The 16495-nt window shown below is 40.0% G+C and overlaps 4 protein-coding genes across 4 annotated transcripts; 1 reads left to right on the top strand and 3 right to left on the bottom strand.

The window, feature by feature from the left end:
• The first annotated feature begins 3060 nt into the window (after positions 1-3060).
• LOC108770378 (uncharacterized) lies at positions 3061-4741 on the top strand. The gene is made up of 4 exons (XM_018521944.1): positions 3061-3260; positions 3372-3511; positions 3597-4158; positions 4300-4741. The coding sequence occupies exons 1-4, from the start codon at positions 3061-3063 to the stop codon at positions 4622-4624; spliced, it is 1227 nt and encodes a 408-aa protein (XP_018377446.1). The 3' UTR covers positions 4625-4741.
• A 518-nt stretch (positions 4742-5259) lies between these two features.
• On the bottom strand, positions 5260-6001 carry LOC108770379 (uncharacterized). Its single transcript, XM_018521945.1, has 2 exons — positions 5809-6001; positions 5260-5677 (listed from the first exon to the last, which is right to left on the bottom strand). Exons 1-2 carry the CDS (start codon positions 5986-5988, stop codon positions 5540-5542), a joined length of 318 nt encoding a protein of 105 aa, XP_018377447.1. The 5' UTR covers positions 5989-6001; the 3' UTR covers positions 5260-5539.
• Positions 6002-13679: 7678 nt separating this feature from the next.
• On the bottom strand, positions 13680-14915 carry LOC108770377 (uncharacterized). The gene has a single exon (XM_018521943.1). It carries the CDS (start codon positions 14913-14915, stop codon positions 13680-13682), a length of 1236 nt encoding a protein of 411 aa, XP_018377445.1.
• Positions 14916-15430: 515 nt separating this feature from the next.
• LOC108770380 (uncharacterized) lies at positions 15431-15931 on the bottom strand. The gene is made up of 2 exons (XM_018521946.1): positions 15904-15931; positions 15431-15832 (listed from the first exon to the last, which is right to left on the bottom strand). Exons 1-2 carry the CDS (start codon positions 15929-15931, stop codon positions 15534-15536), a joined length of 327 nt encoding a protein of 108 aa, XP_018377448.1. The 3' UTR covers positions 15431-15533.
• Positions 15932-16495: the final 564 nt, after the last annotated feature.

Below are 16495 nucleotides of genomic sequence, written 5' to 3'. Positions count from 1 at the left end.
CGATAACGCCGGGTCCTTCCAGCGCCTCCCCCCCTCCTGTTTCGCGCCTACGAGTACCCCCTGCGCCTTCCCCGCGCGCCATCAAGTACCCCCCGCGCCCCACACTCCCCTCGGAGGACCTGAGTTAGAACCGCTACAGTATTACTACTTCTCTTCCTTTTCGTTCTCTTTCTTCTTTTCATATCCATCCCTAATTTCGTTTTTGCTTTCATGGCTGCCCATACAGCGGTTGCGGCAGCTTTCTCACCAAACGTTGAATCACTCGCTGTTATACGTTCGCGTGCTCTTTCGGCGAGAACTCGATCGGCAATGTGACGATCGGCGAGATCGTTACTTTACGAATAGACGATATCATGTTCGCGACACGCCGCGTCTAATCGATTTATACCTCGATCACCACGCGCTAGTCTTTTCACGAGAAGAGTACCGGGTCCACAAGATTGATAACCAGGTATATGTACTTCAAACGGAAGCGCGTTTATTGTCTTGTTGAGTAAACCCGTACCAGAAATCATTCCTCTCCACACTATTTTATCTCATACGACGGCGACATACCAGGAGTGTAAGTTGAAATTTGCCGGTTTTTTCGTTAAAGAAAACACATAATTTTCAGGGGAATCTCAAAATATTTTTATTCAAAGTATTGACCATTTGATTCTACACATTTCGCCCATCTTTTAGGCAAATTATGGATACCATTCCAAAAAAATTTTTTCTCTTTCGAGGAAAACCATTCGACGAGCCATTTTTCGACTTCTTCAAAATTGGCGAAGTGCTGCTCTGCAAGTGAGTGCCCCATCGATGCGAAAAGGTGGAAGTCGGACGGAGCGAGGTCTGGAGAGTACGGCGGGTGCGATAATATTTCCCAATTAAGTGTTTTTAATGTGTCCTTCACGGGTTTAGCGGCATGAGACGGCGCGTTGTCATGTTGCAAAATAACTTTGCCATGTCTTCGGGCCCATTCCGGTCGTTTTTCGATCAATGCATAATTCAAATTAATAATTTGTTGTCGGTAGCGAGCCGTATTTACCGTTTCACCAGGTTTTAATAGCTCGTGGTACACCACACCATCCTGGTCCCACCAAACACAGAGCATTGTCTTACGGCCAAAGCGATTGGGCTTTGCAGTGGATGGGCCGGCTTCACCAGGTGAAAGCCATGATTTTTTTCGCTTCGGGTTCTCATAATAAATCCATTTTTCGTCTCCCGTGACAATCCGATGCAAAAAAGACTTCCTTTCGAACCGTTGAAGCAGCATTTCACAAACGGTTTTTCGATTTTCCATTTGCCTGTCGTTCAATGCGTGTGGCACCCATTTTCCATACTTCTGGATCTTTCCCATGGCTTGTAAACGTTGGCAAATTGCTACTCGGGACACATTAAGTGTTTCTACCAATTTTTGTTGTGATTGGGTTGGGTCTTCATCCAACAACACCTGCAAATCCTCGTCTTCAAACCTTTTCGCTGCACCAGGATGTTCATTGTCTTTCAAATCGAAATCACCACTTTTAAATTTACGAAACCATGTCTCACACGTTCTAATCACTGGAGCATGTTCACCATAAGTTTCTACTAGCAAACGATGTGCTTCAGCTGCTTTTTTCTTTTGATGAAATAAGAAAAGCAACGAATGCCGCAAATGCTCTTTATTTGGAACGAAACTCGACATATTTATTGATATAAACGACTATGGCGCTATTATTTTGACGGAATGAAACTTCGGTATTTTGGAGGTTAATATCCATAGAACAAAATCGTATATATGTCAAATCATAGAAATGCCTACATCCTGCTAGCGACACCTACTACAAAAACCGGCAAGCTTCAACTTACACTCCTGGTATGTCGCAATCTTTGATAAGTGGTGGTGGACCGTCTATGTGTGTTCGTTACCACGGACGATTGTAATGCTCTAAACACGGACGACAGCGTTTCACTTCAGGATCCGTTTTTAAATGGTTAGGTAATTGATCCCACAGTATCTCCACGTAATTCTCAAATTCCTGTAGAAGAAGAATCTTCGGTATGTACTGCAATTGCTCGGCGGTAAAATCAAGAATCTCACGCTTATTTGTCAGTAAGAAAAACATTTTTGTGATAACAACAACGATCCGCTTTTTACAGTAAACTGTGTGAATCGACCGCTTGCTCGGGTATATAAATAGTGTTGAAAAACTCACTCGCGCTACATTGTCCACGCGCGTTACGTGAGTAAATGCGATTCGTACGACAATCACGAACGATAGGAGTGTCGAATCTCGACCACAAGACACGACTCATGTCCGATGGAGAGATTCGTAGACACGGCCCTCTACTACCGAATACAATTCGTTGCATCATCTGTGGACCGTCCAATTGTGGGAAAACGAACGCTTTGATAAGTTTGATAGAAAGTCCACACGGTGTACGTTTCGAAAACGTGTACGTGTATTCGAAAACTCTCTTTCAACCGAAATATCGATATTTGGAAGAACTGCTCGAATCGATAAATGGTATCGGCTACTACGCATTTTCCAACAGTCGTGACGTCATACCACCAAAGGAGGCACTTCCCAATTCAATATTTGTATTCGATGATGTGGCCTGTGATAATCAGAATACTATTAGAGAATATTTTTCTATGGCTTGACATACGAACATCGATTGTTTTTATCTCTGTCAGACGTATGCAAAAATACTGAAACATCTGATACGTGGTAATGCAAATTTTTTAATACTATTCAAACAGGATGGTACCAATTTGAAACACATTTATAACGATCACGTAAACATGATACTGATATATCGTATGAGAATTTTTGCACGTTGTGCTATTTATGTTGGCAACGTAAATACGGTTTTGTGGTAATAGACAAAGATAGCGCATTATAGCCGTATCACACTAGCGACTCGCGGCTGCGACTGCGATTGCGACTGCGACTGCGATTGGTTGTATTTCAATCACACTTTAGCGATTCGCGGTTGCGACTACGACTGCGATTGGCTATATTTCAATCATGTGATTGCGGTTGCCGCTCACTTTCATCACGTTCAGTTTGTCTTTTCTGGGATTTCAATACAATGAATACAATTTTGCAAAGATTGAAAAAAAGAAAGAAGATATGTGCACTTTTAACGTTCATAACTATTTGTGAATATTACGAAACTCTTCCTCGCAGAAAAATCTGGGTGAAACCATGGGTGGCTAGGAGGAAGAAAAAAGGTTGCCATCATAATCTTTTTTTAGAGTTGCAGTTGGAGGATCCAAATAAATTTCGAAGGTAAATAGACTAAACATAATTTTTAGAAATTATTTTCCATGCATTTTTTATTTTTTTCGTGAAAATACCACCTTGTTTACTATTTTAGTTCTTATTTTTCTTTTTGCATAGATGCCTTCGAATGAGTACAGAGATGTTTGAAAATCTTGTTATTAAGCTAACGCCTTTAATTCAGAAACGTGACACACATCTTAGAGAAAGCATTTCACCTTCAGAGAGGTTATCAGTGACATTGCGTCACTTGGCAACAGGTAAGATTTTTTTATATCTGTACCTTATAATATTTTATGATGTATATATAAGTTGAAAGATTTAAAATTTTTGTTTATTTTATAGGTGAAACTCAGGAATCTCTATCTATGAATTTTAGGCTAGGGCAAAGCACTATTTCAAATATAATAAAAGATACATGTCATGCTCTAAGAATTATTCTTGAACCTTTATATCTAAAAATTCCTAATTCTGAAGAGGAATGGAAAGTAGTGGCTTACGACTTTGAAAATAGGTGGAATTTTTTACATTGCCTTGGCGTCATAGATGGAAAATATTGTCGCATTGATCCACCCTTGAAGTCTGGGTCTTTGTATTATAATTATAAAGACACGTTTAGTGTTGTCTTACTTGCTGTCGTTGACGCTCAACTGAGATTTATTTATATCGATGTCGGTACAAATGGAAGAGTGTCTGATAAAGGAATATGGAACAAAAGCACATTCAAGAACTTGTTAGAAAGAAATGAACTGAAAATTCCTCAACCAAGTCCTCTACCAGGCACTGATAACAATTTTCCATTTGTCATCGTAGGCGATGAAGGTTTTATATTATCTGAAAATGTACTTATACCTTTCCCCCTAAAGAACAATGTTCTGGTAGAAGAGAGAAGAATTTTCAACTACAGGTGAATTTTATTTTTGAAAAAAGAATAATACGAAATCTCTTGAATATTCTTGCGAAGATAATTTTTAAGAAAGAAAACTTAAAAAGGTACAGAAGAGAGAGAGAGAGAGAAATTTAATTTTTTTCTTTGATATGATTGTAGACATTCTCGTGCCAGAGGACACTCTGAAAATGCATTTGGTGTCATGGCCAGTCGTTTTCAAATTTTTAGATCTCCAATGAGATACGATCCAGATGATGCCTGTGATATTATAATAGCTATATGCTGTCTACATAATATGCTTCGGACTGATGTTGTTAGCCGTGCCATGTACACACCACCATCATATATAGATACAGAAGATGAGCTAGGAGGAAGTATTTTCCCTGGTGACTGGAGAAATGAACAAATTCAGGGTTTAGTAGGGTTTCAAAATCCAAGAGGCTATCGTCATGCTAATCACGCTTTAGCATTACGAGAAATATGATGTAAATATTTCATTGATGTAGGGACGGTACCATGGCAAGACAGAGCAATTGATCATTGAAATTAACTTATCAGCTAAAATGGCTAGAAAGTTTGTAATCTCTTTTTAGTTTACTTAAAATAAGTTTTTAATATTTTTTTTTACATATATTCTAATTTTCTTGTATATGTATGTACATATCTTCATTTAAAGAAATTAAGAATACAGCGCAAATTTGTTTCCACAAAAATGTTTATTCGCACACACAGAATCCTTTGTAATTATACAGAGTGTAAGAAAGTGACCGCTCTGTTACATCCTGTATAATTAAATAAAATGAAACTTGTTTTGCCGGCGGCAATTAAGTAAAATAAAATTTATTTGTTACAACATAACGTAGCGCATAAATAAATTTTCATTTTTTATTAAATAATTTGTTGATACTATTTTATCTTTAGATATATGTAGGAACAAAATATGTAACACCAAAATTAGACATTCATAATAACGAATATAAAAATTTAAAAAGAAACACAAATATAATGTGATTTAGAACCCTTGTTAGTACTTATCTGATAAAAAAAATATTTAAAAAAATAAAAATTAGATTTAAAACTCTTGTTAATACTTAGTTAACACTTTCATAATTTCGTTTTCACATTCTTTTCGGATCTCAAAAGGCAATGAACGAAGCCTGGTTTCTACAAATAGTGCCAGGGTATGAGCTGTATCAGTAACAGTTTCGATCTGAGAGGATGAGGCTGAAGAAGGTGGATCTGATGTACAAAATTGTTTTAGAACCTCTACAGCCTCTGTCATTAATGTACTTGGCGTTTTCTGTTTTGATCCTCTTTTAGAGAATAATTGATTTTCTGATGGTCGCTTTCTGGTAGTTGCATTGACATTCTCTATTTGTTGTTGAGGGGCCTCTTTTTCTTAATGTAGTTGCATAGTAATGCAACAAGGTGTAGTAACAGATTCTGAAGGAAATTTAGGTGGCGGACCCATCTCAAGTGATGTATTTGTAATTGCACTTACTCCTTCAAAGTCACTATGTGAGCTCTGAGATATTGCCTGAAAAATATTATAGACAATTAATTTCCACACTCTTATTTTCTAAGATAGAAATATTCATTCATCGAATGTAAAAAAAAAGAACGTAAAAGAAAGCTAATTACAATGAAAGTGATTCTTAAATGACTTACCTGTGATGCTTCGTCATAATAAATATTATAAGAAGATATATCATTAGATATAGAATCTTCCACCACTATATCACAAGATTGTAAAGAGTTGACTATTGAGTTCGATGTTACAGCATCTAATTGCATAGAGGGAATATTTGAAACTGAATTTGCCTGAGCACAAGTTTTTTTGAGAAACATTAATCTCTCAAACATATGCCACTTGGGCTTATATATGTTATCTGTGCCAGTTCCACTACGCTTTGACTCTTTCATAGTTTTTAAATTTCTTAAAAATGTATCTTTTATATTTTTGAAACGCTGTGACACCATAAGACCTGTAACAATATCAATAAAAAACTTAATAAATACTTTAATCTCTCTCTCTCTCTCTCTCTCTCTCTCTAATTAAATATTTTAACCTATATAACCTCAAATTTTAACTTTTATTTTAATTGTAATTTTTTAATTTTAAATGTTTAAGGAATTAATAAACTGTAAATAATTGATATAAATTAGTACTATTTATTTCCTCTCATTGTGAGACGTACCTGTGAAATTTGGACCCAATTGCTTGGCTATATCGTCCCATGATGCGTTTTTTAAGTCACTTCGTTTGTAAATATCACTCGTGCAATCCCAAAGAAGGGGTTTGGATTCCACAAAGTCAATTAAGCGGTAATCTAGCTCTTTATTAAATTGTTTTGACATTGTGTATATTTACTACGTGTATCTGCTTCAGTTTCAAACCATTTACAAGCATCACGTGACAATACAGACGCCATATAATTGGTTGCGACTGCGATTGCGATTCGGAAAAATGGACGGCCAACCAAATAGTAGTCGCGAGTCGCCGTCGCTGGTCGCTGCTTCCTGATTGGTCGAGGAAAAGTCGCAATCGCAGTCGCAATCGCAGTCGCAGCCGCGAGTCGCTAGTGTGATACGGCTATTACGCAACGGTAGATATAGACGAGGATTCAACGATTTCGCTGTAGTGTGAAAAAAATTATCTGTAGTGTTTTTGTAAAAAAAACTCGTGAGCAAAAAAACTTCTTTAACGTTACGATAACATGGGGTGCTTTCCAGCAAGGGACACAGTCAGACACAGTGTAACACAGTGAATCATACGTCCTTGTTGTTTGCTTACGTTAAACAAGGATGAAACGATTCACTGTGTTACACTGTGTTTGATTGTGTCCTTGCTGGAAAGCACCCATGGTTGGAACGAAAAGTCTCTCCGAACGGGAGAGAACGGTGAAATTGATCGCGAAGACACGCGCGTCGATTCGTAAGAAACACAGAGCATTGAAGACTGGTATAGTGGAGAAGGAGATCGTTCTGAAGAAACAATTAAAACCTATTATCGAACCGTTGAAACAAATCGCTGGAAACACTGCACGCGAAGGTAAACCAGTTGAAACTAAGTTTATGAAGAGTAAGCGAAAGAATAAACGTGAGTACAATGATGATGAGGAAGATGATGACAACGACGGCGACGATGATGATAATGATGCAATTCCAAAACAAATTACTCCCCAGCGTCTTCCATGGAACGAACGAATAAATAAGAAACGATCAAACGTCATGCCTGATTCATCCATAATTCATTCCACACCAATAGAATCACAACAACAAAAACAAGTAATTCCTTTTAACTCGCAGGACGAAGAAGTTTTTGAAACCGGTGATAATCCATCACTTGAAACGTCTGTCAGACAGGCGTTGAACACTCCTTAAGGTCGTCAGAGATTGTAAAGTCAATTAGGACCGTTAGGACAAGTATATGTGAATACTCTTTTAATTGGTAACGCGAGAAATGAAATCGATCTTGTCTACGGTGTTTATTTCGTTGAAAACGGCACGATGTTGGGTAATAAAAAATTTGATGTGAATACGGACGACACTATAATCATAGATGGAGAGAGATACAAAGGTACACCGGGTCTATACGAGCTGATCTTCAAGAAGATTCCAAACGACGCTATCTACACCGAGAATGATAAACAAACGTACAAACATATATTATTGACGACGAATGCTCACAGACGTGACAATAACGCTAGAATACCTAGAGTAACAAGGGACACAAATACAAAAACATTATTGCTTCGCTCTTAATTATAAGGAGTGTCAGTGGCACGAGTATTGGCTCAGGTATAAAGACAAATATATCATCCGCTGTGAGATTGACTGACAATGAAATAGATTACGTTCATTGCGACGATCCCAACGAGTTGGTGGATCGTCTTCAATTGCTCGATGCTTCTCGTCGAGCGGATAATAACGCTCACGACAATGAAATTTTGTCGATAATCGAAGAACTTCGCGAAGCTGGATTAATTATAAATTGAATCGTTGTAATAAAAATTGTGACAGTTTTCGCGCGAACTCGATACGATGTCTGTGTATAAATTTGGTATGCCTCTGAGGAGAGACGATAGCGATAAAATCGAAAAATCGCGATCGTTGATAGAATCGTTACGGAATTACGTACACGACAGTGGGCTCTGTCTGAATCCGGATCATTACGACGCGAAGGAACGAAAAATAGAACATGTGGCCGCGCCGGAGTTCGACACCGACGCGGTAAACAAAAGCTACGTCGAACGCACGCTTCGAGGTACGCGAAACGAGATCGAGGAATTGTTTAGAATGACAAGGAGAGATGTACAGGAAGTGCGTAACGATATGGAGAAAATGCGAAGAAACGTGGAAGAGATTAAGTATCTGAATCGAAGTGTAACTGCACAAATGAAAAATGTAGTGACTAATGAGATATTGGAGAATTCGTTCAAAGAACGACTTCAAGGTATGACGACGAATGAAGAGTTGGAAAAAACTATTTTACAATTGCGTCGCGAAATGGAAAGAAGAACTGAGCGAAACTGAGTTTAATTATAAAGTGAATAGTTTTGATGAAAACCGCCACAGTTTCGCGCGAACTTGATACGATGTCTGTGAATAAATTTGGTATGCCTATGGGGAGAGACGAAATCGAAAAGCCGCGATCGTCGATGGAAACTTTACGAAATTATGTATACAACAATGGGCTTTGTTTGAATCCAGATCATTACGACGCGAAGAAACGAAAAATAGAACACGTGGCCGCGCCGGAGTTCGATACCGACGCGGTAAACAAAAGCTACGTTGAACGCATGCTTCGAGATACGCGAAACGAGATCGAGGAATCATGTGGAGCGATAAGGAGCGATATGGGGAAGGTGCGAAGAAACGTGGAAGAGATTCAACGTTTGACTCGAGATGTAACTGTACGAATGAAAAATGTAGTGACTAACGCGACATTGAAGAAATCGTTCGAAACGATGGGGACAGATATGATCGTACGCGCGCTTCGGGATACGCAGAAAGATATCTCAAACGATGTAGAAAAAGTGCGAAACAACGTGGAGGACAGTGATGGGAGCTGGCAAGAATTCGTCTGCTCTAAGAAACTGTGTGCGCATGCGTAAAGCTGAGCAGCCTTAACTGACGTATACATTGTATGGTACTATAAGACCCCTAATAACGATGTTAAGAAAATTGTAGAGAGAAAAGGAAGTTTTTATTAAAGAAACATAGTGTGTTTGTGACGTCCTGAATCGCGTGTTTGGTTTCTCGGAGCGCCCTCGAGGAGTCACACTAAGTCGTGGGAGCGCGAGCGCGGGGCGAGGCGCGCAAGGTGAAGCCTTAACTTCGGCGAATTTCGTTTTCGGCGTGTGTTTACGCGTGGGGCAGGCTGCTGTCTCCAGTGCCTTGGTATAGGCACGTATTGAGATATTATCGTTCTGTTAGCGAGATATCTTGTTATTCTTGACTCGTTTTTATTCTTCCGTGTTCCCTGGTTATGCACTGGGAGGAATAATATTAGAGACTTCAGAGGAATTGTCAGATAGAGCGCCCGTGATACACGAAAGTGTACGAGGAGTTTATGAAGATATTTAAATGTCTCTCCTCGGGCTGCTGTGATGTTCATCACTCGCTTCTCTCTATCTACGCTCTCTGGTGTCAGTGCGTACGGGAACAGGGAAGGATATAGGGCCTTAAGGGCAGAGAAATGAAGTAAAGATCTATGATTAAGGTTTCATTATTTTAATTTTGACGCTACAAGATGCGTGGTTTATGACGCGAGGTTTGGTGGTAATTAGCGTGGGCCTGGTGGGCTTACGGACGGGCGCCACGTGCGATGGGGACCGAGAGGGTGCAGGTCGCGGCGGTGGAGGTGCGGAGCTTGCTGGTTCCCTGTTGTCGACCCTATCTAAGGGAGACTCGGAATCTTCGAGGCGGTCCGGCGGGGTCAACGCGACGGTGGCGACCTTCACGGACCCTCCGAAGTCCTCCGTCCAATGCTCTGACGGTTTAAAAGTTCCTCCGACGAGGAGCTCCCGCTGGAGCTTTTTCATATGAACGCCAGCCTCCTCGCTTCCCACGCGGACGTTTCTTCTGTGGCATTTATGCCCAAAAAAACGTGTGAGAGTATGGTGGTTGGAAAGAGAGGGTAGGAGTGCGGAGGCCTCGACACCGTAGAAGGCGCTCGTTTAGAGTTTCGCTGGAAGTTAGTTTCGGCGTCGCTATGGACAGCGCTGTCGAAACCAGGTGAGGAGGTAGCCCGTCAGACGCCGTGGTTGGCGCACGATCGAGGCTGGATTTCTGTGGGAAATACGGAAAATCCGGAGCGCTACTTAAAGCACTAGGAGTGCTTACCGTTATAGATTTGGGGAAGAAATAAGGACGCTTGTCTCTGAACGCTCTGCTTTATATACTGTTTATTTCGTGGCCCCTCGCGGCAAGGGGATGTTCTTGTCCACGTGCTGTTGCGAAATCACTATTACGTGCTGATTGTGTAATTTATGATTTATTATAATGATAATAGGGTTTTAATTAGATCGCGCGTTTTATCCTACTGCGGGGGTCGCGAGATTTGTATTGGCGCGTTTGGCTATCGTGTACCGCAGCCCGTTGCGGCAGGGCTTGCATTTGTTTCTTGCGCGTTTTTTCATCATAAGTTTCTTGTATCGTTCTGGATCCTTCTATTCTTTGTGCGCGTGGAATTTGATGTTTATTTAAGGCCTTTTCTGAATTGTGTGCGCTTTGGTTTTATTTGCGATGATTTCGTTCGTATGCAGGGCCCTTTTGTGACTGGTGGGTGCATTCGTGGTTGCGCGGCGATGCATTGCGTTGGCGTTATGCGTTTTTATAGTCTTTCCGCAGATCTGCGGTTTTTCCCTGCAGCTGCGTCGAGGTCGGTTGTTACCTTAATTATTCCCTACTTCGTGTTAATGGTGTTTTCTCGTAAAAGTGAATTCTTGCATCGTTTTCAGCATTTATACTTTGGCGCAGGCGCAGTGTGCGCGGCGTTCGATCGCAACGATTTCGGTGGCTTGGCCTATAGCTGAACGCGCTTATAGTCGGCACATATTATACCCACACAACGAATTAGTTCGCTATATTCCGTGCTCGCGCTCGCTTGGTAAACGGACGGGGCGCTATATTGTAGACGCATCGGACGTTACAGTGTTCATGAATAATAATAAATTTTTATATATATTTTTATGTAAAGGGTTTTAAAAAAATAATATAATCGTTCAGAGAGATAGCATTCGCGAAAGCCACTATAATGACGTACAGTATCTAAGAGGTTAAAAGAGGAACAATTCATTACTATAACCTTAATTTAGGAAAAAATTTGGAATGCGTTGTAAAGCGGGATAAAGTGTTAAAATTTGAGATTGCCCCGTCTAATTTGGGACGGTTGGTCACTAAGATGTACAGGAGCCCCAAAAGCACCCGTATTCCGTATTGCTCCGTCATTAGATCGAGCTCCTACGTCATTTTACGCATGCGCATAAAGTTTCCTAGAGCAGACAAATTCTTGCCAGCTCCCATCACTGGTGGAGGAGGTCTCGAGAAATGTAAGCGCGCTATCGACGAAAGTGTCCAACGAGATTCAGCGTAGTGTAACTGATCTGCGTCAACAATTGCGTAATATAGCGACGTTCGAAACGGGTGGCACCCAGTTGGACACGGCTCAATTGGACACGAGCCACTCGCAGCGCTTGAGACTACAAAGCTCCTAAGCACCGGTGATTGGTGGTGTCCAATCGAAACGTGGTCAATCGGGATCACCCCTTGTAACTGATCTGCGTCAACAAATGCTTAATATGGTGACGAAAGAGATGATTCAGCGTGGTGTAACTGATCTGCGTCAACAATTGCATAATATAGCGACGAAAGAAATGTTGGAGACTAATGAAATTCAACGAGGTGTAACTGATCTACGTCAACAAATGAATAATACGGTGACGAAGGAGACGTTAGAGAAATCGTTTAAAACGACGGGAAGAAATATAATCGTACGCGCGCTTCAGGATATGCAAAAAGATAGTTTAAAAGTGTATAGTGATATGGAAAAAAAAGTATCCGACGCTGTCACACATCTGACTCGAGATGTAACTGCACGAATGAAAAATGTAGTAACTAACGAGATATTGGAGAAATCGTTCAAAACGACCGGGAGAGATATGATCGTACGCGCGCTTCGGGATACGCAGAAAGATATCTCGAACGATGTGGAAAAAGTGCGAAACAACGTGGAGGAAGTCTCAAATAGTGTAAATGCATTATTGATGAAAGTGTCCAACGAGATTCATCGAGGTGTAACTGATTTGCGTCAACAAATGCTTAATATAGTGACGAAAGAGACATTGGAGGAATCGTTTAAAACGATAGGGAAAGATACGTTCACGCAGGCGCTTCAAAACATATTTGATGATATTAAGATGTTGCATCACGGTGTAAGTGATCTGCGTAAACAATATCGACGAATGTGTGTAACGAGAACGAGATTCGACTTCTGAACGAGATGTCTAGGTATTTAAACGCATCTAGAAAAGTTCAAAAGATACGTGCAAAGCTCGTTTCCTATCATAACAGAGAGAGATGAGTATCGAGAAACGAAAACTCGTGAAAGAACTCCACGCACCCGCGCAAAGAAATTTTCCACGTCGTCGCGTCGTGGTGCACGGTCGCGATGATTTATGGCAAGCCGACGTGGTCGAGATGCGTCCTTACGCACGATTCAACAAAGGTTACAATTACATTTTAACAGTTATCGATGTTTTGAGTAAATACGCATGGGCTATACCACTCAAGAGCAAGAACGGAAACGATGTGGCCGCAGCGTTATCTACAATATTTCGTGAGGACGAACGATACCCACGAAACCTGCAGACGGATCAAGGAAAGAAATTTTACAACGCTACTGTGCAGAAAAACATTGTTAAGAGATACAACATAAATCATTATTCTACGTATTCAGTGATGAAAGCGTCGGTGGTGGAATGATTCAACCGTACACTCAAGAATAACATGTGGAAAACGTTCACGTTAAACGGCTCGTACAAATGGATCGACGAACTACCGCGTCTATTATCAGATTATAATCATCGTAAACATCGAACCATTGGGATGCGACCAATAGACGTAACATCCACCGTTGCAAAACGACTCTTGTCAACGGTATACAGTCATGTAAAAATTGCCGCTCCAACGAGGTTCAAGATAGGCGATCCAGTACGAATTAGTAAATTCAAGACAATTTTTGAAAAGGGTTATCCACCGAGATTTTCTACATCGTTAAAACACAACGTACGAATCCTGCAACGTATCTACTGAAAGATTATCAAGGGAAGCCGATAGCTGGTGGATTCTACGAATATGAATTACAGCGAGTCTCTAATCCTGACGTTTATCTCGTGGAAAAAATACTACGCAAACGAGGAAATAAAGTGTATGTAAAATAGTTAGGAATGGACAGTTCACATAATTCTTGGATGGATAAAACGGATGTATTATAACTTTTTATTTTATTTTATTACAATAAAAAATACAATACATTACAGAGGTATTTTATAATGTCCCCAAGGTAAAGTAGTGACCGATTCGGGTACGACGTACCGCTTATCATCGTACGGACTAAGAACAAGCTTCAATTCAGACACCGTGTAGACCTCGTGCAATGTCGATCGTATGCATGACTGACGTCTCGACTGTACCGTTACATCGTTCAAACATCGCACATAATTGTCGAAAGTTTTCGCGACTACGTTTTTCTTGACACCCTTTATTCTCTTCGTATCGCTCTTTCCGATCACTCTCAACGCGTACATCTTCGCTCCGAGTCCAATGAATTCCGTCATAATCGCACCACAATTTTCATCTTTCATCAAACCGAGTATTTTATTATTAACGCGTGGAATATCATACACGTTTCTCTCAGGATAATCACTTGTGTCGAATCTCGCGATATCACGCTTGATGTCCTCGTATACATTCTCACACTCCAGAAGATAAATCAAGCTGTCAGTGTCCGTGTACAAAATCTTACATGTATCGCGATATTCGCGATACAATGGTATTATGTACTCATAGTGAAATTCGTATAGACGCAACTTAGCTATTTCGAGAATGCACATACCTACGTATATCGGTTTATTCATTTTTACCTCGAGTTTGCGCAATTCCACAGCAACTAGATTTTCTGAAAAAATACTTCTACTGTGAAAATTCGGTTTCGCTATCATCACTTCCGCATCATATTTCCCATCCCAACGCGTTATAAGTCGAATGTCAACATGATCGCGTACGTTCTCCATCGTTTTTCCAAATACCGCATTGTTCATCAATTTGTAAAGATTCTTCTCGAATTCGTTATTCGCGAGCATTCTAAATCTCGTATTAAGTTCGATATATCCGCGAAGCCATGGGGATTGGGCGAATTGTAATATACGGTAAATTTTTGTGACGTGGAGACCATGATGAATACATTGCTGCAGATTGCGATAGTACACGACATAGCGCTCCTTATTGTAAAGAGTGGCCAGCAGTTTAATATTCCGTTTTCCGGGAGGTCGTTCGCGAGTGGGGCAAAATGGAAGATCAACATGAGCGTCATGAACGCTTTGTGGATACGCAAGATCGACTTCCAGAATATAACCGATAACGGAGTCTGACGACACAGACATTACGTCAAAGCGCTCGATGTCGTCGACCCATTGAAATTCTCCGTACGGTAAGGATTCGGACATCGCCCAACCGTACAAATTATTCACGTCGAAGTACATGAGGTACATCGAGGGTTCCGAAGGATCGTACGAAGATACGTTATACTTGTTATTAGCTGTTTGTACTCTCAAATGTTATCGCTTGACATATTAAGCGTTCCAAAACTCAATGTAAAAAGGACCTTACCCCGTACGCAGTTATATTATATATCGTTCCATCGTCGGAAATATCAAAAACCAGAACCCCCCTCCATCTTATCTAATACATATTACAAATAAAGGATATACATAAAAAATAGACAACCATGACGCATCTTATCATATTCAAAGGATGTGGTATCTTTACACATACATACATACACTCAGGATATGTGTAACGAAAAGAAATCTATCGATTTAAATTTTTCTTTTAATTTTAATAAAATGCACGCTATAATAAGCACATACTCGTACATCGAGTATATATAAAAAGATATAAAGGTATTACTTGTTTATATATAAAATAAAGATATAAAAGTATACTATTACTTGCTTTGAAATCGCGTCCACTGATTAAATAGTTTTAACACATTCTGTAACGCGCAACATTTACTGTGTCTTCCACACCGATACGTATTGGTAGCGTCTAAAGTTTTAAGCGATTCAATCTCACCGTAATGCGCATCGATCGTTTCCACTATAATGTCATCATTGTTCAAAATATCTAGTAACCACCCCCTTTTTTTCAAATCCCTTCACATATACAATTGCCCTACTTTCTCTACCAACAGCTTCTGAAATCAAACGCTGCGCCGTACGATATGGTACCATCCCATTATTCCACCGCAATCCGTGATGATGTGTCATCACCCATGAGGCATGTGATTGATCAGCTTTCGTCAGAAAACGCCATGGCATTGAGCATGTAAAAATGTAGTATGTCAATTCGCTCCCATTCTTTAGAACTGCTACCTCCTTGACAACAAATCGCTTATCCACGAGAAATCCTTAATGAAAAAAACATACACAATGATTTAACAAATACTAAACATATTTGTAAAATAAACAAGAGATATACCTTGCAAATCGACAAATGTTGGCACCATAACGATGAACGTCGTGATATATCACCACGAACGATTACATCAAACTAAATGAGGTAATCGTGTGGTGCGTCCCTTTTATCATGTCTCACTCAGGATGTGTATCTCGCTCTCTCTCGGTACAATCGCAATTAAAAAAGTGAAATAAGATATGAATAGATATATGATAAGAATATAACATGTGATTATCATATGTGGAACGGTTGTCCCTCTCTCATATATATATTTTTAATAATAAACATTTTTTCTTTCCTTCGTTACTGATGGTACTTTTATCAAATCGTCAGCTACACAATCCAAAAGCTGATTCACCATTTGCTGCTTACGATCTCTGGGGGAAGATATAAAAAATTGTGTTCGCAATTTTGCATATTTCCACCATTGATTTTTTTCCTTATTTTTAATATCGTGAATATCATACACATCTAGACGAATCAACTGATGTCCAGTTTGTCCTTTCGGAGTTCCTACGGTGTACAGATGATCATTTTCCAGTATTTTGTAATATATTGGGATATTCCATCGGTTTGCTCTTTTGAGGTAGAAGCAAAAAGCGCGTTTATACCT

The sequence above is a fragment of the Trachymyrmex cornetzi genome, unplaced genomic scaffold, assembly GCF_001594075.2.
Source record: "Trachymyrmex cornetzi isolate Tcor2-1 unplaced genomic scaffold, Tcor1.1 scaffold1267, whole genome shotgun sequence".
Lineage (NCBI taxonomy): Eukaryota > Metazoa > Arthropoda > Insecta > Hymenoptera > Formicidae > Trachymyrmex > Trachymyrmex cornetzi.
The sequence above is the reverse complement of the archived record's forward strand: the minus strand, read 5'-3'. Positions and strand labels throughout refer to the sequence as shown.